This window comes from Corvus cornix, chromosome 1, assembly GCF_000738735.6.
Source record: "Corvus cornix cornix isolate S_Up_H32 chromosome 1, ASM73873v5, whole genome shotgun sequence".
Taxonomy (NCBI): Eukaryota; Metazoa; Chordata; class Aves; order Passeriformes; family Corvidae; genus Corvus; species Corvus cornix.
The window spans coordinates 44,718,544-44,741,720 of NC_046332.1; the positions used below are offsets into that span (position 1 = coordinate 44,718,544).

The following is a 23,177-nucleotide window of genomic DNA, read 5'->3' on the forward strand; positions in this document are numbered from 1 at the left end:
TCGTATAGTTACTTAATATAGAAACGTTAAAGAGATATTATCTCTTCTCTTGCACTAGAGAAAACTACAACCCTGGAAATAAGAGACAAGGAACTACTGAATTTTAGACTGGAGAAAGGCTAGATCTAGGCACAGATACATACTTTGACATTTGATTTTTTTTTTTTCTAGTCAAAAGGGATTGAAAACTAATTATATAGAAACAAACAAAACCAAGCCTTTTGTTCCCCTTGCCACCCAGTCACCGCAAGGCACAGTGGTGGTGGTGGTGAAGTGTCAGAAAGGGACTGACCAAATGCTTTGACACTACAGTGTTAGGCTACAGGTAGCTGTAGAGACAAAGTAATGCTGTATTTTTGTATTCTTGAGCATGCCCAGGGAATTGACATTTACTTTACACTCTGAGGAGTGCTCTGGAGAGACATCATACAGTTACCAAATTGCAGAGACCAGAGCAGTACCTTTCTTCATGACAACAGTCCTCTTAACTGATCAGCTGACCACCAGACTAACATTGGGTTAACAAATTCATTAGCTTATTGAGTAGTGGAAAACAGAAGCGGTAAGAACCCCAGTGATCAAGACAAAATGCTCTTCCATGCTGAGGAGAGATGTGACAAACTGATGTCTGGCAGTTCCAAACAGATCTCTACAGAAACTCACAAGTGCCTTTGACCACTTTGAGGTACTGCTGCAACCTCTAGTCATTCCATTTTTGCATCACTGCCCTGTTCCAGTTGGTCATAAAGAATGCAAGTTCAGCTCCAAGTCCAATTTGTTCCATTTCATCATTCCTTAATTCCTTTTTCAGGTATACTGCTTCTGCATCACAAGTGTGAAGAAACTGGAGTCTAAATTTCCCATCTTTTATCAATACTGCCTGACAAGCACATGCAGCTCAGTGTTTGGATTCTTACTGTTACCCAGCAGAAGCTGAAAAAGGATACTAGAAAAGACTAACAATGACACAAGAAGAAAGTAGCAATGTTATGAGTTGTACCCAAAACATAGAATTCCTACATTCTGAAAGCCAGTAGTTTCAGAAACACACAACAATATGAGCACACACAGAACATATCTTGAGCCAACAATATGCAACATGCTACATCCTCTCAATTTAGTAGATTAGTGCTGCTTCTCACAGAATAACCAAACTACAGCTTTTTTGAAAAGTTGGCCCCATGCACACCAACAATGGCACACAAGAGCCCCAAATACCCTTCTGTGCCTTTCAGTCTGCAGGAAAGAGTTTGGGATGCAGTTTACACAAAAAAGAAACATGCCATCATACTTACAGGATGCGATACGATGCACTGCTTAACGTGTTTAAGGCCAGTGAACAATTTGCTGGGTAAGAGACAAGAGGTCGAGCTGCTCAAGATAACACTGTCACCCACAATAAGATCCAACTGACCAAAAATCTTCTTTTTCAGTTCCAGGTTCTCTGGAGTACATTCCTGGAATAAAAACAAAAAACAGTATTAGAAGTCATGTAGTTCAATAGTATCTAGCCGTACATTTCAGACTTCATTGATCCCATGCTGACACCTAGGAATTCAGCACAAACCACCTATTTTAATCAACCTAGATATACCAGTGAGCAATATACCATCGACACAAAAATATCTTCCCACAGTTTAAGAAATGGAAAGCCCAGGAGTTTATGTACAGCAGAAGATGAACCACCACACCCCACAGGAGATTTAACACAAAAGAAAAGATTCTGCTTTATCTAAAATACAGACTCACACAGGGAAATAACACAATACAGAGGATTAAGACCTGGTCTCCACTTTTTTTTTTTTTTAAGAGAATCTCACATGATAGAAGTCAATATTCTCTCTCAGACAAGATGGAAATGAACAGGTGTATCTCAAAAGAAGACAAACTTACAATCTCCAGAACTATGGCAGGAGATTCCAAGGTACAGCTCTGCAACCTGTACTTAAGCAATTCCTAGAGTTGCAATTAATGACGATACTTAAGCATTTTTAAGTGTGAGGGTCACTGAGAAAGATTTCTGAAGTAGAATGGACGCTATCAAAACTTTTCTCAAAGCTACTGAGTATGTTCAGCTCTACATTACAGTGTGGAATTTCATATGTATGAGCCAAGAGCCACAATCTACAGTCATTAGATTTCCAAAGTTATATCCTTCTGCCTGAAGGAGAGCATGCAAAGATCCACCAGTCTGGGAGGAGAAAGACATGGGATAATAACTACAGTGGATCCCACAAGCAACAGAAAAGTCTTTGGTCTTCAAGAAGAAAATGGAGGAACAAGGCCAGCTTGTTTTCTAGGGTTTTTGGAAGAGTTAAAAAAAATCCAAACAGGATCCCAACGCTGCAAAACCTCAGCTTTTCCCTTAAAACACACTGAAAATATCTGCACTTTTCTAACTCTAACTTTCTCGCACTTGTCAGTACTTTGTTCTGTCCCTCCTGTTATGCTGAACAATACATGGCAAGGTTAGGAAAAAAGGCTACCCATTTAACATAATCCAAAATTTACATTTAGTATCTGCAGCTTCAGACAGACTCTGTGGCAGGAATGCCCAGGGCCAGAGTTTTTAAACCAATAAATGGGTTAAAAGTAATTTGAAGACTTAAAAAATAAGTTGCATGGAACAGTACTAAAGGTTCCATGATGCAGAAGAGACAAACAGGGTCATTTAAGAACTCCAGATAGAGCCCAAAGTATTAGACGGCCTTATCAAAACAAAATGATACTCCGCTCATAGTTCCAGAATCCCTGCTTGTTGGTTAGGTTTAAATAGTTTCTTTTAGTGAAGCCAAAGATGACGAGAACTCTGCAGATACTGTTCAAGCTAATAAAAGAGCTGCTCTGAATAGGTTTGTGAACTTGAAACTCTAAGCCTGCTCTCACATCAGATGATAATCAAAAAGGCAAACTCAAATCTGCTGGAAACTCAAACCTGCCACGGTTACATAAGGTTTCTGAATGGGCCATTTGCTTGGAGTTTCTTGTATAGTGTCACAATTTTATTCAGGTTGTTGGACCACTGCAATAAAGTTTCTGTTCTCAAGCATGCAATTATATTCTCAGAGACACCAATTCCCTGAAGAACAGGGGGAAAATTAAGATCTAAACAATCCATTAAACAGGAACCTCACTTGCTGTCAGTTATGGAGCCTGAAGGTCTGAAGCTATTCTGTTTACCCTGAGAAAGAGAAGATCAAACAGAGAGCAGATAAGATACAGGTTTAAAGCTACCACAGCTTCTCTCAAAGAATCAGTGCAAAAAGGTTAGCATGCACCACTACGCATTTTAAGTGACACTGTATATTTCTGTGCCCTTTTCTTAGGGAAGATCATACTTCTCATTTGCAGTGAACAGTACACCTTTATTCCAAGGCCTGGTCACCTAAACAAGGTTGCTATAAATCTGACTTCCAATTTAAACTTTATTAGACATCTCTTAACAGCCCGATCAAAACACGACAGCTGTTAATTTTTAAAACCCATCTCCTGGAAGTGTTGTATTGAATTAAAGGCTTAAAGGTAATAGGAATTACACTATCCAAATATATGTTCAGAGAACATACAGCAGCTACTTGAACCACTTTATGAACTCTTAAAGAGCTCCGCAAGATAAATATATGCTAGACTCCCTCCCTAGCTAACTGATATACCACATGGTGATTGAGGTCTAGTTGCCCCTAATCAAGAAGCTGCACTCACATGACACAACCCCTGAAATGCCAGGAAAGCCAGTGAGTTTTATCTGTTTAAATCAAGTCTCACATGGAGAGTCAGTGAGTTTTATCTGTTTAAATCCAGTGTCTCTGTGTTTTTGCATAGGCCTTTCTCACCATGCTATCCACCATCTGTGCTCCCACATGCATCCATGCTCATCTAAATGCACAACTTCATTTTCCTATATTTAAATGCTGGCATCTACCCAGATTCTTCCCATCCATTCTCAAACATGCCAAGGTAGCAAATCCTCTGTACCTTCTAGGAAAACACTCCCCAAAACACTACTTTGCAAAATACCTTTTCCTTATACTATCAATGAGAATTGCTGCTGAGCAACTTATTAGTACTGGGAGGCAAAAGGAACAGAATATGGCCTGAAGCAAAGTCCTGCAACACAGTGGTACGGTCCTAAAATAAGTAAACATCCTACACAAGCAGCATAAGATGGCAGTATAAGATGAAAGCCAGATACTTAGACTAGCATGCAGAAGGTCAAAGATTAGCAACCAGTCAGCAACAAGCAAGCCACTTTCCGTAACATCATCTGGAGACGCTGTCACACAGAGCAGCATCAAGCTTTCCCAATAACGAGTATGGAGTCTGATGGTAGTCACCAGCATAAGGAATTGCTGAATAAAGAAGTCTGAAAGCTACAGTTGCACAATAATGAATTCCTACCTCCTGACTAGATGCTGTCTGCTGCAAATTCAAAACATAATCAAGTGCTTCTTCCCTGGCAATCTTAATATGAAGATTTATGATAATATACATTCCTGCAAGCAAAGATAAATCTGTCTTGAGCTCTCCTAGACCCCTCTTCATTCCAGGAGTGTATCCCATACCATGGGATTCTTCCAAGTAGATTCTGGCCCAACAAGCCAAAGTTGTCTCTCGTGAAGTCTAGAGCTGTAACCCCAGTTTTTGTCTTGCTTCTCCTCCCAGGATCCTCAACTTCACCATCTCATGGCCACTATAGTCAAGACTTCCCCCTGATCTTCACATCTCCAACCAGCTCTTCACTGTTTGTGAGGTCCAGCACAACATGTCCCCTCTTTTACTCCTCAACCACCTGTGTTGAAGTTACCATTAATGCATTCCAGAATCCTTCTGAATTCTTTGTGCTCTCCTGTACTGTCCCTCCAGTAGATACTGATCTTGCTGAAGCCCCACCATGAAGACATGGGCCTGTGAATGTGAGGCTTCTGAAGAAGGCCTTTTCTTCCTGGTCAAGTGGTCTGTAGCAGATGTCTACCACAAAGTCTCCCATACTGGTGGTCCTGATAATCTTGACCCATAAGCTCTCAATTGGCTCCTCAATCACACCAGGGGAGAGCAAGAAATACTGTATTCCCCTCCCACAGCTATTCCCCTCCTACCCTCATCTTGTACCACCTAACCCCAAGAGTTCCATTTCACTGCCATGCTGCAGCTGCTACAGCAAGGGCACCCTGTGCCCTTGCCCAACCATAACTGAGGTAGAAAATTATTTTCTAGAGTTCTGAGACTTCCCTTTTCCCAGTAAATTCAACAAGGTTTTAAGGAGCAGGTAAACTGTTTAGGAGCCGTAACTACTTTGACTGCAACAAGAATGCTCCTCATCTTGTGCAGATAAGTGAGGATGTCCAAACATGCCACAAGCCCCTGCTCTGTTTACACACATATAAAACTTAGAGCATTTTAAGGAGCCTCAGCTTGTCAGTGCTGTGATTCAGCTGAAATTTTTAAGGCCTCCTGTAGAACAGCTTCCAGAGTCAAGTGACAGCAATTCTCTCCTCTCACAGAATGAGGCTGTAGCAGCAGCTTTCAAAGCACAGAACTATCCTACAAGCTGGACCCAGACTGTCAGTACTCCTGCAACAGGAACCACATTATGTCCAGCTTTTTGTGGGAATAAAAAGAACTTCACAGCATTAAGAGACAGAGTTCTGCATCTCAGAAAAGGAGCTTTTCTGAAAGCTTGGTGCCTAATACATTTCTACAAACACTTCCATTATCTTCTATAGTTATAATCCACTAGGAAAAGAACTTCACAGAGAAGAGAGGCATAATTGTTTTATTTTCAATCTAACAAGCCACTTGAGAATGTTTTATTTCTAAAACAAAGCCTGATAAACATAAACCTACAAAAAGCTTTGGCCTGTGGATTTTTATACATATAACCTGAATGCTGTTTAAGACAGACATTAAAAATCCCTGAAAAGGAGACCTGCAAATTTAATGAAATGGAGATTTCAAATCACTATCTATAGATAGCAACTGTACAGTCAAATACAACTATTCCGTAGAATTTTACTGCATCTAAATAATATAATAAAGGATTCTTGTAAAAGCCTCTTTGGAAGAAGTATATATGCTAAAATAAGGTCTCTGCAAATTAAACTCTACAATTTGAGAACCAGTTCTGTTTCCCCCAATATCACTGGCAAAGTTGAGGTTACTGAAGTTACCAAAGCAAGATTCCATCTATTTGTTCCATCTTGCATACAGACCGCTGTGTTTCAGTCACCATTTTATTGAATCCACATCAAATTATATTTTAAGAAAAAGAGCATTTAAAATGCTCACTACTATCATTAGTATTTCAGTCCTAATTATTATTATTTCTCTTTAGGTTTTTATGTTGACATAGTAGCTTGTTCTGTTCCTGCACAGTTTAGGTCTGTATTTCCATTCTGGAACAGTGAAGGTGCACCTTCTATTAAGGAAACTTGAGCATTTTTCTATTGTATTCCATGTCAGACACTAAAGTGCACTATAGTCAGTAAACAAGAGTCACACACGTGAACCTGGGAAACTACACCACCTGCAATTAAAAAATGTGACATTTTGACAGCAGAGACTGGGAGTTCACCTAGTGAAACAAGCAGAGACATAAAACTGTATTTATAAGATCAGAACAAATTATTATATCACTGTATCAATTTTGCTTCTGATATTATTGTTAACCATTAGAACTTACCTCAATTTTTTTTTTTTTCATACATTGAATAGGGCTGGTAATTTCACAAAATTCAGAATCATTACATATTTTAAATGCAAATACTTGAAATCAAGTATTTTCGACTTTTCCATCATGCTCCCCTCAAAAATAGTTTTAGATGCATATTTTGAGGCTCTTTAGGAATGGATAGTATGTGGATCTAACAGTATACCAAGACATTAATTAAGACAAGGTGACAAACAAAAATTCATTATTTCAAACTTCAAAGATGGTGAAGGGAACACATATTTACTTCAGTCTCTTTTCGTAAAGTGTTGCTTTCCTTTTTTATCCTTGAGGATAAAAGCAGGGCCAGCAGCTGAGTAGGAGGCACACACAGATTTGCATGGCTTTGGGATGAGACACACACAGAGCTGTTATTGAAGGAGGCCCCAGGCTGTTGCAGACCTTTCAGTGCAGTGTCAGGATTTTGATCAGTCAAAATGAGGAAGAAGAAGGAAAAAAACAAACCAAAACAAACCACCACAAAACCCCTGAAACACTTGGATGTGATGCAGAAAACCAACCCAGTGGGATACACAGAGGGGAACAGGAGCTCATCAGGCTGTCTGCTCCTTTCCCACAGCAGATACTCATTCCACTATGCGGGTACACAACTTCCTCCAAGATGGTTTCAAGCCCATGAACAAAAACCAAATCATTAACAAAAATATCTTCAGCAACAAAAGCCTCCTTAGGTGTAAACCGCCTCTAGTTAGCCCAAAACAAGCCACACAACCTTGGCAAGCAAGACTTTTATTTTGAACCTGAACTATCTTGCTAACTACTGCTATCCTGGAAGCCAAGGGTAAGAAAGCATAATAAGGACAGCAGCTCCCTTAATTGAAAAGCAGACTGGCCATTAGGAATGGCAGGGACACATTATCACCATGTGACACATTTATAAAAAAGATGAATAAAATACAGGCATGTGAGCTTCACATCCCAGGGCTTCAGTTACAGACTTTCTGTGGGTTATGTATGGACTGGAGCAAAATGCTAAACGTGGGAGGAGAAGAATCACACCACAAGAGAATTTTAAGAACAGGTTAACACATTTTTGACAGACAGCTGTCTAGGTATGACTGAGCCTGCCTGCCTTTGGTCTCATCAGTAGATGAGGAAGCTCACTGTAAAAGCATCAGTTAAAGCACCAGCATTTTCAGGTAATCTAATTTTAAAAAATAATAATTTAGGACAATAAATCACTTTAGATCTAGAGTGATAACTTCTTATTTGTCTTAAACAAATGAGCTCATACAAGTGTGAAATCTGATGCTTCATAAATCAGTACCTCTTGAGTGACATGAAAGACTGCTGACCACATGATACTGTGCAAGTAAACAACACTGAGGTGAAATCCAGCACTTGGATGGAAACATTTTGTACTTTCCTACGTTTCATAAACATACTCTGTTAAAGAATCTGAGCAATAAAAATATCAAGTTACTGTCATTTTATACTGTTCAGGGTAAGTGACTGAATTACAAGTGTCTATTCAACCTTTAGTAGAAAAAAGCAGGATTTGCGGAGGTACTAGTTTTCAGAACTACATTTTCTAAAATCAAACTTGCAGATTTGGGAGGGTTTGGGGGGTTCTGTGAAGGGCTTTTTGGCTGGTTTTTTATTTAAAACAAATACAGCAAATGAAGACAAGTTTTGCTTCATCTCCTGTTAGTATCATGGCATGAAAAGATCCACCTTTTTCCATGATGTTCACATATCCTACAAAACTTTCAAAAGACAGACAGACAAGTCGATCAGGCTGCTACAGATGAAGATCCTTTTTGTTCCCTCAGGAAAGGGCAGTAAGATCTCAAACAGGTTGAGTGACATCCTCCTCCCCATATCTTCTCCCAAAGAACTAGATTTTCTCTGTTTTCTTCTACCCTGACCCCATCCACCCTGAAAAACAGGGAGTGATATAGGAAAGGCAATGGAGACACAATACCGCCCCAGAAAAGGCACCAGGGAGCAGTGGAAGAGAACCTGAAGAGCAAGATTTGTTGTTGGGCAGGATGACAGTCTTGGCAATGACAACCTCCTGAAACAGGGACCAAAACCTTATTCAAGACTGTAATGGCAGATGACACCAGCTGTTATATGCACAGAATAGATGGGAAATGAATGTCAGAAAATTTGGAAGGATGTAAGTCCATTCAGCAGCAGCTCCACTGCAGTGACACTGGCAAGCTGTTTACCTAAACATCATCTTTCAGTTCAACTCAGACACGACTTCATGAAACATTTTACAGCAAGTCTTTAAGATCCGACCATTTCAATCTTTAAAATTAGAAGGAATTTTCTCAAAACAACTACAAAGACAGCAAGTCAGGTCACATGCTTAAAACCTGTTCCCTCAAAAGCCAAAAGAAAATTCCTGGTGCCTCAGGCCAGTGTTTAAGCTCAGTAGGGTAAAACCAGGCCTAAGGTTATATTTGCCCAGCTGAGAGCAAACAGACCCATGTTTGTCTGTCCAGGGCTCAATTCAGAAGAAGCCATGTTACTGCAATGCTTGTACACTCTGCCTGCCAGCAGTTTTGTTTTTACAGAGGTATGCGACTAACAGAGCCTCCAAACCAGTATGGTCTTCTAGCCTGTGAGCACAGGGCAGCTGAAGACATCTTCACCCACTGCCTGCAGACATTCCCTCATCCCCAGAAGCAAAAGGGTTCTTGAAAGCCGTCAGGAAAGACAAACAAAAGCTATGAGTAGAAACCGGTAACAGACAGTCAAAGACTAATTTTTATGACCAGAGACACAAGACACCTGTTGTCAAAGCTCCGGAGTCAATGCTGGTTTTGCACCCTGAGGCACAACCAGACTTTTTGAAAGCTGTTAACACTGTTTTTAAAAAATATGTCTAACTGGAAAAGATAAAGGAGCCAGCAAGATCTAAAAGATACCGGGTTGAAGATCTATCAGTGTCGTTATCACAAGCTTCACAGTCTGTCTGCAGGTGTAAGGGGGGAAGGAGGAGAGGGGGCAGAACACCCTCTCTTTTTAAAGGGGTGGGCAGGAATGAAGATACTGTTCTAAGGCTTTTAGGCAGTGTTCTTTTAAAAGTAAAAAGGATAAATACTTCAAGAACACAAGGTGAAAGTTAAAAGCTTTAACTTCATCCCTTTGCCCAGTCTGCTCTGTTCAATGCCACAGCACAACAGATGGGTTCAGAGATCACCTCTCAGTCACCTTTTCTGCCCATCTTCAACCAGCCCAGCCAGTCCTCACAACTCACCAGAATACACAGCAGCCCAGGTGTCAAGAGTAAGATCTTAGCAATAGTTAGCCATCTTATCTTCCTCTGACAGCTAGTAAACTCTCTTGTTCAGTTAGTAAATCGTTTAATTTAAAAAGCTCTGGCTTTATTTTACTAGTGTTGTGGTAAGAGATCATACAGGTGCTGCACTGACTTCTGTTGATGCCTTAGGTTTTAACTTTTATATTTTTCAAATTCTGTACTGTTTAGTGTGTAACTCTGAAAGTTTCTTGTAGCCTGTTAATTTCTGCTCTTGTGCTAGGTAGACATAACAAAGCCTCTCTGGGCCTGCTCTTCAAGGACACTTAGGCTGTCCTAGGCCCAAAAATATAAACCAAAGAGCCGCTAAGGGTGAGTAAGCTGAGGGGAAAACTGAAGCTTTAACAGGAGAATTAACCCTGCTATGCAAATGAACCAAACCTATAAAAGAGTGAAGAACTTGTGACCGGTTATCCATCTTGGGGTCCATTTTGGCAGTAGCCTCTGGCTCCCCAGGGGATACCTTTGGAGGCCTTTCAAATAAATACCTACTACCTTTATTCCCTTACTCCTGTCAAGTCTCTGTTTCTAGGAGGTCTCTTAAGGCATCACTATTCAATATATTATTTATGAACTAGACACATTTCCACTCAAACCTGGTTTTAATATTCAAAGGAGTACTAAGATGTTCAATACCTAATAGTCACACAAGGATAGAAGACAAAAGTCATCATCTATTTATGCAGGAAAGCTAAGAGCACAACAGTAAGAAACATTTAACTCATCCATGATAGCCCATGACAGGGACATAATAGTACAAACATATCCATTAATTTATCTCCATGGAGTTTTCAGCTAATGGAAAAGTTATTTCAGAATTAAAGCTTCTAGTGATATAAAAACTTGCAGTGTACATTCACCTACATGCTACAGGTTACGACTCCAACTAGCACAGGAAAGTTCTGAGAAGTGAACCTGCATGAATACTCAGGTTGAGAGCAAAACATGGACTGCTTTCCTTCTGAAGTTGATGCAAAGCACACTACTCAAGACAAGTTACTTCATGAAAATGCTCAGGAGAGAAAATATATAACCTTTTAAAAGGTTCATGACATTACTTTTATGAATTTTCTTCTCAGTCCTCCTAATTATTTCTTGCATCTTTTTCCCTTTTATATCTTCACTGATATAACTTAGGAAGTTCCACTTTTTACTACTTTATCCCACCTGTTTTAAGTTACATCCTATGAAAATTACATAGAAGGCAACCGTCTGAAGAATTTACTCACGGACGGCAAACATCAAGAAGTTTTTTAAAGCTTTAAGTGGACTTATTCTATAAAGGCCGAATTTGAAAAGAAGTTAAGATTTAACCAACTGAAATCCAGGGTAAAGAAATGCAATTCTCATGAAAATTTTCAAATAAGATAATCAGTAGGTTATATAATTAAGCATGAAAATTGAATTCTCTATATTCAACTAACATAAATGCAACTAGTATTTTATTTTTTAAGTAACTAAAAGTCAGAACACTTGTACTCACAAGTTACAATTAGTACATTTTGTCCTTCCAGGTTCAAAGCTGTCCTAAAGCAGCGTTTCTTAAATTTAATATGGTTCAGCCATAATGTAGTCTGCTCAGTGCTGAAATAAGGCTGTGAGCCTAGAATTAAGATTGTTCCATTCTATTCCACCACCCTTCTTTCAAGAGAAAATTAAAGTCTATTTCAAATAAGTTGCCTGCCCACTTCCACTATGCATTTGTTAACAGTTTGAATCAAACCAAACTTTAATGGTATAGTTTGGAGAGTTGATACAAATAGTGCCAACCATGTTTCACACATTTGACTTGTTATCCATGGGCATACTGCAGCCATTTCATTTATTTTTATTTATATACTAAACAACTACATGTTTAGAGACATCAGAAGGGCTAAGGGAACATAAAATAGCAGCAGAAAGCTGGAGTTATCCCAGGTACATTGTTGCTGTTTGGAGACTATCAACACAACACTGCTGCCTTCAGCTACCTGAAAGGAACACACTGATTCTCTGAGGTGCAGGCCGATAGAACAGAAGGCAAGAGACTGAAGTTGCAAGAAGAGACTTCAACTAGATATTAGGGAAAAGTTGCACAATTACAGTAATCAAACATTGTAACAAGTTACCCAAAGAGACCAGAAGTGTTTATCCAAAACTCAGCTGCAAGAATTCTGCGCAAGTTGATGCAAGTTGGCTCTGCAATGGGTTGGGCCAGATGACTTCCACAGGTTCCTTCCAACATAAAATTACTTTGATTTTGCAACATTTGCCCAATGCCCATTTCGTAGATGAACTGATAGTGGTGGGGAAGAATGCAGCCCTCAATTTAATCTGACATGGCATGCAAGACCTTGCTCAAAAATCTTAAGATTTTGCCAAAGACCCTCTCTAACAGGACCAATAGCATACCAAAACTTGAAATGCCTGCCAGAGCAACAAGACCCAAGAATTCCATCACAGCTATGTTCAAAAGAAGATGGTAAAATAGAAGTCAGAATGCTAAAGAGATACAAAGCTGGCACTAAGAATGATCAGATCCTTACCGGTAGCATACGGAGAAAGTAGAGACGCTATATAGACATACCAGGTAGTAAGAAATGCTTGAAAGAGCAAAGGAAACAAGCAGAACTATGAGAATATTGGAAACAAGGCAGCAGCTTTCAGAAGAAGAAGGTAGGAAGAACGGTCAGTTCTTACTCACTGGAATAGGCTGGCCAGTGCTGTTTCACAGATAGCTGTGCCCTTTGTTACATCCATTCATAAATGACCTGAAAGTTAGCTCATGAAATTTAAGTTGGCCATCATTATTATAACCACAAACATTTGCAGAAGGACTTTACAAGACTGAGTGACTAGACAATAAATTTGCAAATTAAACTCAGCAGAAGGAGGCAATACATGCATGAACACAATACTGTGAACTAACAAGTTCTGAGCTCATTAGCGATGAAAGAGTAAGATACTGAGGGTGACAATGTATAGTTTCATGCCATGAAGAAAAGGAAGTGAACACAAAAGAGTGTACCACTGTAAAAATCTAGAGTACATTCACACCTTGACTTCTGTGTGAGGCTTTGCCCTGCCTCCCATTCTCTCCTCCTCACTTCACCAAATTGGGAGGAATAAAAGGTCTGAAAGTCTGTCCTCTTTCAGTTTGATTTGTCATTAGGGTTGTGCTGCAGCTAATCAGACTGTGGGAATTTACAGCCTGATGCAGTGTAAGTTGTAAACTCTTGAGTGCAACACAAATACATGTAGAGACAGCTAATGGTACAACACTGGAATAATACTGGGGAGCCACGTAGGGTAGAAGATGCCAATCCTAATGAAAATTCATCCATACTTTATCCCAGAAATGGTCCCAGATTAGCCTATTCTCTGCACTACATCCAATCCAGTGAGCATATTAATAATTAAGCACCCACAAACTATCTAGCAGTTTAGCTTGTTCCCCATTCAAATTTTACTTAGCAGCACAGATTCCAAACCTATGTATCAACCCTGGTTTTAATACTCTAATACTCCAGGATAGCTGTGTTTCGCTACAGCACTCCCTCACAGTCAGAATAGCCAACCCATATGTCATACTCCCTGCCTTCACTGGGTACCTGGAAAGGAAAAAACACATTTTAGACCCAGCTCTAGAATGTGTGGTGCTCCCTAAGAGATAATCTGTCCCCAAAGAATCTCCTGCCCACCTTCACCTCACATTCATCTTTCTAACAGGTACAGTTGTTACTATACATGGAGGTCAGCAATTCCCTCTCAGCGTAGCTGCCAGCCTCTCCCCCCATAACTCAGAATAAACTTGCAAGGAATCTAGTGTAGGAAATTCTACACAGAAGCATGACCTCCCACATCAGGATACCAGGCTAGAAAGAACTTTAACAAGCACGACTGTATCTTTATGAGGTCAGGATGTTGAACTCTGCAGTGCCCACCTATTGCATGGCTCAGCTTTTGATCATCTTTCTAAACTGTTTGCTAGGAGTTGGAGCTGGCAAATCTTTGCTTACCTGAATGAAAGTAGCACCCTCTACTGCTGCCTTCAGGTCTGTACAAACGCTAATGAGAGCCAACTGCTGCTCCGCACTCAAAGCTCCTTTCAGGAATCCCGACTTCTCCGTCTCTTTCATTTGTTTGCTGACAGAAACAACATAGACACATTTAAACACTTTATCACTGTTAAGCCACTATCAATTATTTGAAAAACCCTATTTACAAACCATGTACTATAATATTTGCCATGCCACTGCACACATCTATATTCAAAAACACAAAGGTTAATTTCAGTCATTTCTCCTTCCTCCCCCATCTTATTAGAGGTTTTTCTTCTCTTCAAGCAGACATCTAAGATCTACTCCTAGATGCAAGACTGTCACCACTTCAAACTTGTTTTAACTGGTGCACAATCAGCAAGAGTTTTTTCCTGCTCATATTTAATGGGAAGCAAGGTGCCTTTAATATACTTCATCTAATTTTACGAACAGCTCTTTTGTTACACAGCCTCGCTGTAGAAACAGATTTTTACCAGTATAGAGATAAATAAACACATGTGATATAGCCAAGACTCCTTCCTAAAAACCCCATGCCACTACATTTTGGGGCTTTTTTAATGCCTACAGACCAAGTGTCAAAAAATTCAAGTAGTTACTAAACTTGAAATGAATGCTCAAGTACACACCACGGCTGGGACTGGACATGCCATTTTCTCAGAAAAGGTCTCTATAGGTTGAAGCCCTCGAACATCCAGAATAAGCAAGCCATTTTTCAAAACCATTATAAGCGACTTAGAGGAACAATGGCCACAGAAATTAGGTGGGATTAAACTGTCTGATCACAATCAACCTGAAGCTCTTTGATGTAGTCCTTATCATGGTTAAATCTGTTCAGTTTTCATCAGTTTCATCAAGCCAGAACTCCTCCGAGCCTTTGGTTATTAGTCAGCAAAAGCTGTTCATCCTCATGAAGACATGAGGAAATTGAGCTAATGAGTAGCAGCAGGAAAAAAAAAATCCTTTATTCTTCCTATCAACTTAATGACACAGCAAATGGATGGGTGAAAAGCACAGATTTCTACTTCTTAAGCAATCTATGGCAATCAATAGGAAACAGAAATCTTCAGCTCCCTTTCCCAAGCTCAGAGGGAATATATACCACAGCATGCTGGGCAGAAACTTCATTCAACACTTAAGGTTTCTAGCACTAAAGGTGCCAGTGTTTCATCTGTAAAGAAACAGGTGCCCTAAGATAGCATATCCAAACTTCTGGCTCCCTCACACCCTGTGAGGCAAGATAAGTAATTCAAAAGGTCTTAACAGTCCATTTATTAGAAGTTCATTTCCCAGGTGCTCTTGCCCAAATCCAGCATACTCCTGCTCGCATGCTACATATATTGCTTAAAAAAACCCCAAACCAAACTAAAAACACACACAAAAAAAGTTACATTTGAAGAGATCATATCAGAATTACTTCCTTCATTCTTTGTTCACTCTCATTGCAATACTACATTTGTCTCATCCTCCCAGGTTCCCCAAAATGACAGTACATGATTGGTGACTGAGGGATTCAAAAGAGCTAGAGTCAGACTAAGAGATCTAGCTTCTATTTTTCTTCCCCAAGCTCTCACAGAAGCTTGCAGCACCCATCTCCTGTTTCATATCTTTCCTCCTCTGTCAGTGATAACCATTCTGCATTTCTGCTTTTCTGTCATAAACCATTAAGAATACACTGTGCACTGAGAATACCATTTCTTAGTTAACCTTCAAAACTATCATCTTCATCTTTGGAACTTGAGGCTGGATTGATTTTTTTTACTCCTAACAAAAAATGTTCCTGTTATCATAACCAATCTTCATGTTAGCCATGTATTTAAATCAGTTGAAGCATGGAGTAGGAATTATGTGCATTACTTCAATTTTGGCATTCCCTCCTGGAAAATTTTCATCTTTCACACCCTTTGCCAATCTACTTATTGACATTCTGATTGTTTTGTTCCACAAATAAATTTTAAGTCTTTCACACACTAAACCATCCTTATGTTCCCCTGGGGTATTACATTGCTACAGAACTATGGGAAACCAATGTTCCCTGATACTTATCACATATTAAGGCACAAAGGTTTGTACACACAGCAGTGAACCACTGACCTCTACTGGATGATTTTTTAATGAAGGCAGCCTAAATTTTTGGGGGATCATCCCTCCGATGACCCCAGTCTGAGGGGGTCATTGCAGCCATGTTCATAGCACACAGGGCTTCACTCTGCAGCTGTATTGTTTGTGCAGCTCAGAGAGCTTCACTCAATACCTGTAAGGTCTTTGAAGAATGAAGAATTCACATCCTTAAGGAAATACTACTTCCTTTTTGAGCTTCATCTACCTCCAGAGTTTTACTGTTGTACATGTCTGCCCATGTCAATGCTATTCTGGGAATTGGGCTAGTATTTGCTTCAGGATAAGGCATCCAATCTATGGGAACACTCCCAATCACATAAAATGCCTGGAATGCTTGTGGTTACAAATTCTACTCTAAGAGTCTTTACAGAAGGACCCTGAAGGCAATGCTAAAAACTCACCTTGTTCACACCCCACTTGCCTCACCTTTATCCACAGCTACTACTGGGCAGTTGTCGTATTCAGCACACACTGTTGCAACAAGAAAATACTTACTAGAATTAAGACCACTTAATCACAACCATATTGCCCACACTAACAAAAAGGGAAGGAAGAAAACACCAATCCTGTTCTTCACAGGTTCAGCCAGCCACTGTTACCCAAAGACGAGAACCATTCACCAGTCATAGCACTACCACTAATGCTGTCTGATAAATGAGAGGGTAGTCAGCATGGGGAAAGCAACAAACCAAAACAACACCAGTCCCACATATTTAGCCTGAGACAGAACAGACCAAGTAGGTTTTTGCCAAGCTTGAAAGCTTTCAGGAAAGGAAATAACACTGACTCCTTGGACAACCTGTTACTCTGCGTACCAGGCAAATGTGAGCACCATACCTGTTCTCAAAACACAGCTTTAGTAATTACACAAATCACTCTTACTGAAATCCCCCTAGCCGCCCAGGGGACTCGCTACCATGCAGGAATGAGGTGAAAAGACAACATTTCCTTTTGGAGGTGTTTTCAACTCCGGAACAGTCAGACAGAACCTTTGTAAAGACAGAATCTACCCCCTTCCAAAGCCTATCAATACTTTCTCTAGTTAGTTCTGCAAATGAAACAGTTTTGCCGAGCTAGTTAATTGCACTTTTGGGGGTGGTGGGTGGGCAGACATAAAATCAAAAGGTAGAATCAAACGTATGATTTAGCACAAGCTTGATGTGCCAGCATCAGGCACTCAGTATCAAACTATGTTCTGGAAAGAATCATCTAGTTAGAAGTTCTCCCCTCAAAGGAGATATATAAAACTATCAAGGAAGACCTAAGCCAAGCTGCATTTTGCCCTTGATATATATACAGTACCAACACAACACAGCAATATATAAGACAGACTGGAAGACTAAGCCAGCAAGCCTACTAATTAATCAATCTTTATCAGCAGCATAATTATGTTTAGAACAATAGCACAGTAACTACTTGAAAAAGTTTACATACTACAAGAATTACAAATTTATTTTTGGCAAAGCAGCATGCACTAAAACATTTCTGCATCCCATGTTTCAGGACTACTTTCAGGAATAGGATACTACCTGTTTTTCTAATTCTTATTATTTCAAAATTTATCAACAGTGGTTGAAGAAACTGCATAGCTCATGTTCTTGTCACAAAAACGATGTTTTCCTGGAACTAGGCTTTTTAACTAGAGTGCTACAACAGCCAAAATACACAAGTTAATTACAAGTTAAGAACATCTTATGTAAAAGGCAAAACCTGCCTTGAACTCAACTGAACTTGCCTTGAACTTATCAATGACTTGGATGAAGGGGCAGATGCCTCCTCAGCAAGTTCACCGATGACACAAAGCTGGGAGGAGTGGCTGGTACCCCAGAGGCCTGTGCAGCCCTTCAGAATGACCTTGACAGGTTGGAGAGATGGGCAGAGAGGAACTCTCTGAAATTCAACAAGGGCCGCTGCAGTGTCCTGCACCTGGGGAGGAATAACCCCAGGCACCAGCACAGGCTGGGGGCTGACCTGCTGGAAAGCAGCTCTGTGGAGAAAGACCTGGGGGTCCTGGCGGACAACAAGCTGTCCATGAGCCAGCAGTGTGTCCTTGTGGCCAAGAAGGCCAGTGGGATGCATTAGGAAGAGCATTGCCAGCAGGTCGAGGGAGGAGATCCTGCTCCTCTACTCTGCCCCGGTGGGTGAGGCACATCTGGAATGCTGTGTCCAGTGCTGGGCTCCTCAGCACAAGAAAGACACAGAGTTCCTGGAGGGGGTCCAGCAGAGGGCTACGAAGATGATTAATGTACTGGAGCATCTCTCTTACAAGGAAAGGCTGATGGAATTGGGCCTGTTCAGCCTCAAAAGAGACAACACAGGGGACCTCAATAATGTCTGTAAGTATCTGAAAGCGTCAAGAAATGGATCCAGGCTCTTCTCAGTGGTCCCAAGCAATAGGACAAGAGGCAACAGGCAGAAACTGGAACACAGAAAGTTCCACCTGAACACGAGGAAGAACTTCTTTACTGTGAAGTTAACTAAACACTGGAACAGCTTGCCCAGAAAGGTTGTAAGGTCTCTTTCCTGGAGCTATTCAAAAGCTGTCTGGATATAATGAGCTGTAGGAAACCCTGCTTGAGCAGGGAGGTTGGACTAGATGACCTCCAGTGTTCCCTTCCAACATTACCCATTCGGTGATTCTGTGCACTCCTATAGGAGAACACATGCAGGCATAGGACAGTACAGACCCAATCAAATGGCACTCTATCCTATTACAAATGACATTCTATGCTTCATGTTTTCAAGCTGAAAACCTTGGAAGGCTAAAATCCTCATCTTGCTATCAGAAAAAGAAAAAATGTGGGGCAAGTGCTGGCTTTAGTAATGAACACTACAAAACTGCCACCTAATAATCCAGAATCTCATCGTGGCTACCACTATGACAGCAACTCTGAAAAAAACCAAAAGTTTGTGTCATCTAGGTGATGCAATTCAGATGTTTGGTCTAACACCCACCTGGAAAGGGGAAAAAAAATTTAAAAAAACAAAAAAAACCCCAAAAAACAGATTTTCCCATTCTTTTGCTATCAAGGCTTTTTCAGCAAATCTCACTAGACATCACATACTGTTTAACTTCTGAACTCTGACAACTGACATGACCTACAAGGGCTTCCTGAAGTCATTCCTATTTGCTTTAAGCCTTGTTACAGAAAGCAATTAGGATGCAACACACCACAACCTTTTTTCAGGTGCAACCTGAAACAACCACAACCTTACACCCCACACAGCTGACACACAAGCTGACATATGTCACTCCAAGGCATCATGAAGGAAGAGCTGATGCATTTAGGTTGATGCTAATTGTGAAGTCATCTGAAGTTCAGCATTAAATGCCGATACAGCAACATAAGGTTGTGTACAGAACCACTTTATAAATGCACTTTCACCCTCTCTCACAGGCAGATAAAAGCTGTATTTCCAGGCCCAGTAAGAAGAGGGTGCATAGGACCAGTTAGACATCTTCCTTCTAACAGAAGAACCAGGGGTCAATCAAAGCAACTTAGGAGCCAGGTTCTAAACAAACACAAGGGAATGCCTCTTCACGCAGCAAGCAGTAAACCTGCAGAACACAAAGTCCTTTGGCAAGGAGGCCACAAAAGGATTTGTATCAGCTCAAGGGAACGTTAGAGAAATACTCGGAACAAATGTAATTAAGAGTGACTGAATAGATAATTAACTTGTTGGCATTGAAGGCTGGGGGAGGAGAGCAGCCAGGACTTGAACTTGTAACTCTTGTAGTGTGAAAAGCACGAGGCTTTAGCCACAGCACGGCAACAGAAGAGGGCTGGAGGCCTGCTGGCCTCAACCAGTGAGAGTGATCTTACGTTCACACCCTCAAACCGGCACTCCTAAAGATGCTCTCCACTTTAACTATAGCTGATCAAATGACACTAGCAACCTGTTCTAGGACTCAAAAATATCAGTTTTAAAGTTTAAAAACTAGTTATAAAATACTAATCATTGTAGCAGGCCTTCTCAGCAATCCACCTTAACCCACCTCCACTTTGAAAGAATCTTTGTTGCCTCTCTGCATAAAAAGTCTTATGTTCATGTATTTTAAAGCTAGCCTATAAATAACCTAATGGTGGTAAGTATTATTTTAAAAAATTGAATTTAAACTTAAGCTCTTGAATAACTTAAAAATTAAATTTCCCTTCAGAAGTGTCAGTGACACTTGGAAGCACAGTCCTTCTGACCTTAACAGGACCTGTACTTCTAATTTAAAGCCTTCTTCAGAGCCTAAAATCTGTGCTCCCTGAAATAACAAGATATGGCTATTCGTTCATAATTACAAAAAACCCACAGTTTCATTCCAACCCCAGTTATTTCAAGTCAGGTGACCTACCGAATATTTTCCAGTGCACTTGTTAGCTGCTGTTGTGCAATATCATAAAGTTTCACTTTGAAGCCTCCAGCAGCAAACACCATGGCCCAGCTGCAACCAATGAGTCCACTGAAAAGAAAAAGAAATAAATATCAGCCAACTAATAAACCAGCATTTAATAGGGGGAAGGAGGTCTTGAAAGCATCACAAAAATGAAAACAGAGCTTGGACTCTTTGATATTTGATAAAAAAGATCATTTACAAATTGATGAGAAGCAAATCTCTCTAGCAGAAATACCTTTTGCTGGCTGTGTATAGCAACTTCTCTGAAAGCTGGAAGGAAAAAAATGGGGAAGAAAAAACCCAAAACAAAACAGGAAAAGGAGAGCAGGATAGGATAGGATAGGATAGGATAGGATAGGATAGGATAGGAAGCAGGATAGGATAGGATAGGATAGGAGGAACCACTACTTTGGGACACTGCACTCAATCACCAACAGTTTTGTCAGCCACAATCTTAACCTGGAGTTGGTTAATGGATTCATACTAAAGAGATTAAAAAAAAAAAAAAATTATTTGTTCAGTTCATAGTCTGAAGACAGGCAGCAGTCCACTGGTCCAAGGGTGCAGGATCCTGCTTCAGAGATGATCAGAAAACCCAAGGCCCAGCTACTGAAGTCACAGCGTCCTCAGCAATTCAGAAAGTACCACAAGCACATGAACAGGGAAAAAACTCTCAACTGAACATGGGTTTGATATTATTTTTCCATCTAGCCACCTCTAGCACTACTTTTATTTTTAGATGAAGCACTTTATCATGCTGGATACACACAGGAACAGCCTGCCTACATCGTTTGGTGAAATCATATTACTGAGCAATACATAGAAGAAATCTGTAGTAACCGACAATCTTACTACATCTTTTAAAGCTATGCAGGTTTTAATTTTGTTATATGTGTAGCAGGCAGCAGCCTTTTCAAATGGAAGCACCAAGGCACAGTGTCACAAGCTTACATAACTTGAAATCACAAAAAAATTAGGAAAAAAAAAAAATCTGTAACAGAGACATCCATATCCATGACTGTTACAGCTGGGATTTTGATAATCACATGCATTTCCTATCACTTCCAAGATCACTGTATTTGCAGCATTAAACTTTAGTGATCTCTGGCAATTGAAAAATTCAAGGCCATTAGGGCATCAATAAAAGATTAAAAGGAGAGCAAAAGTCAGAGATAAAGTAATAGGGCAGATGAGAAAAGAAGGAAGAAAAAACCGGAACATGTTCCGCCTTTGGTTTAACTATATGTTTTTTTAAAGGATCAAAACAGGAAGTTTCAGGAAATAGCAGGAATCAGTGGAAATAACTGGGACAAAAAAAAGAAGTGAAGCTTTGTATTTAGTGCTGTTAAGCAGACAGTAAGGTCTCAAAACCTACCATTTAAAAGTAAAAATACACAGCTTCTCTGTAGTAAGCCCAGACTTCATCAATTCTGAGGCAAGGAACAGAACAAACTTGCAAAATAGGCATGGCCAAGGTTTGTTAGCTATTGTAGCCTCCCAACTAACAAGTATTTAAAAAATGAAAGCATTTGAATAATGCTTAAACCTTAACCTGACACAAGCATATCTGAGTTACCAGTATCTTTATAAACTGGCATTATCTCTCTAAATTGCACTTTAAAATTAAATTTTCTTAAAACACAAAAAAAAATTTCTTTCACTTTAATACAGGTTTTTAGGATTGTGGGTTTTTTTCTTTTGAACCACAGAGCACACAAAGTAAGTCAGTGATAGGTATCAGATCTGCACTGTTACTCCATTGTATACAACAGCATCATTACCACCTGATGTTAGCAGATGTGATCCCAAGACAGTGCTTTTTGACACTTTAAGCACTGTCCTTTTGGGCCCAGTATAGATAAAGTATCTATCTGCTCACACAACTTCTGCAGGTCCTACCAAAACTAGGTTTAGTGCCATAGGAGCCACAGCAGACAAGAGCCCAACTCTCCCAACCCTTCACACACACCTATGGTGAATAAAACTTCCGTGAGTGCCAACAGTAGGAGCCAGCTTGGTCAGTGTCACCGAGCAGCACCGAAATTCCCATTCTGAAGCTGCAAGTAGTCTCACTAATAAAGTTTGCTGCAGCACACACTTGTAGCACCAAGGTACAGTGGTGCAGAGGGGACTGTTACTGTGTGGCACGTATTTTCTCTCCCCTCCACACTCTTGTTCAAGTAAACAACTTTAGGTTCAGCTCAATGAGAGGATGAAACAATGCCAGAATGAAAACACAAGCCAGAAATACTGCTGACCTTTGTGGCAAGTAAAAATTACTTCAGGAATGTCTAAGACTAATTTAGGAGCTTCTTGACATAGTTGACAAAGAGGATGTTAAAGCTGTGCTTGGATTTCTCCACTCCTCTCGCACTTACACACACACAAGGCATTGCAATGCAGAGGGGCGGCAGTCTTTCAGACCTAAAGGGTGACTTACTTCGGTGAAGATGTTTGTCTGCTGTTTGTTTTAAAGTAGCACTGAGCTATCAAGGGCTTAAGCAGAGGCACTCTAAGGAGCCAAGCAGGTGCATCCCCCTCCGTTCCCGACATCCAGCAGCAGCAAGCCCCCGCAGCTGGGCAAAACCCACCACCTCGCTGACACACCCGACGGCTGCAGCAGTGGGGACAGCT

The 23,177-nt window shown here is 40.4% G+C and overlaps 1 protein-coding gene across 1 annotated transcript in view; it reads right to left on the bottom strand.

The window, feature by feature from the left end:
- The window catches only part of CRYL1 (crystallin lambda 1), a 58,619-nt gene that overhangs the window by 35,134 nt on the left and 308 nt on the right, over positions 1–23,177 (bottom strand). The window contains exons 2-4 of the mRNA XM_039564982.1: positions 20,502–20,609; positions 13,997–14,123; positions 1,296–1,457 (exon numbers count right to left, since the gene is read on the bottom strand). Coding sequence (XP_039420916.1) covers positions 1,296–1,457; positions 13,997–14,123; positions 20,502–20,609 — 397 coding nt within the window. The remainder of the gene's footprint in view (positions 1–1,295; positions 1,458–13,996; positions 14,124–20,501; positions 20,610–23,177) is intronic.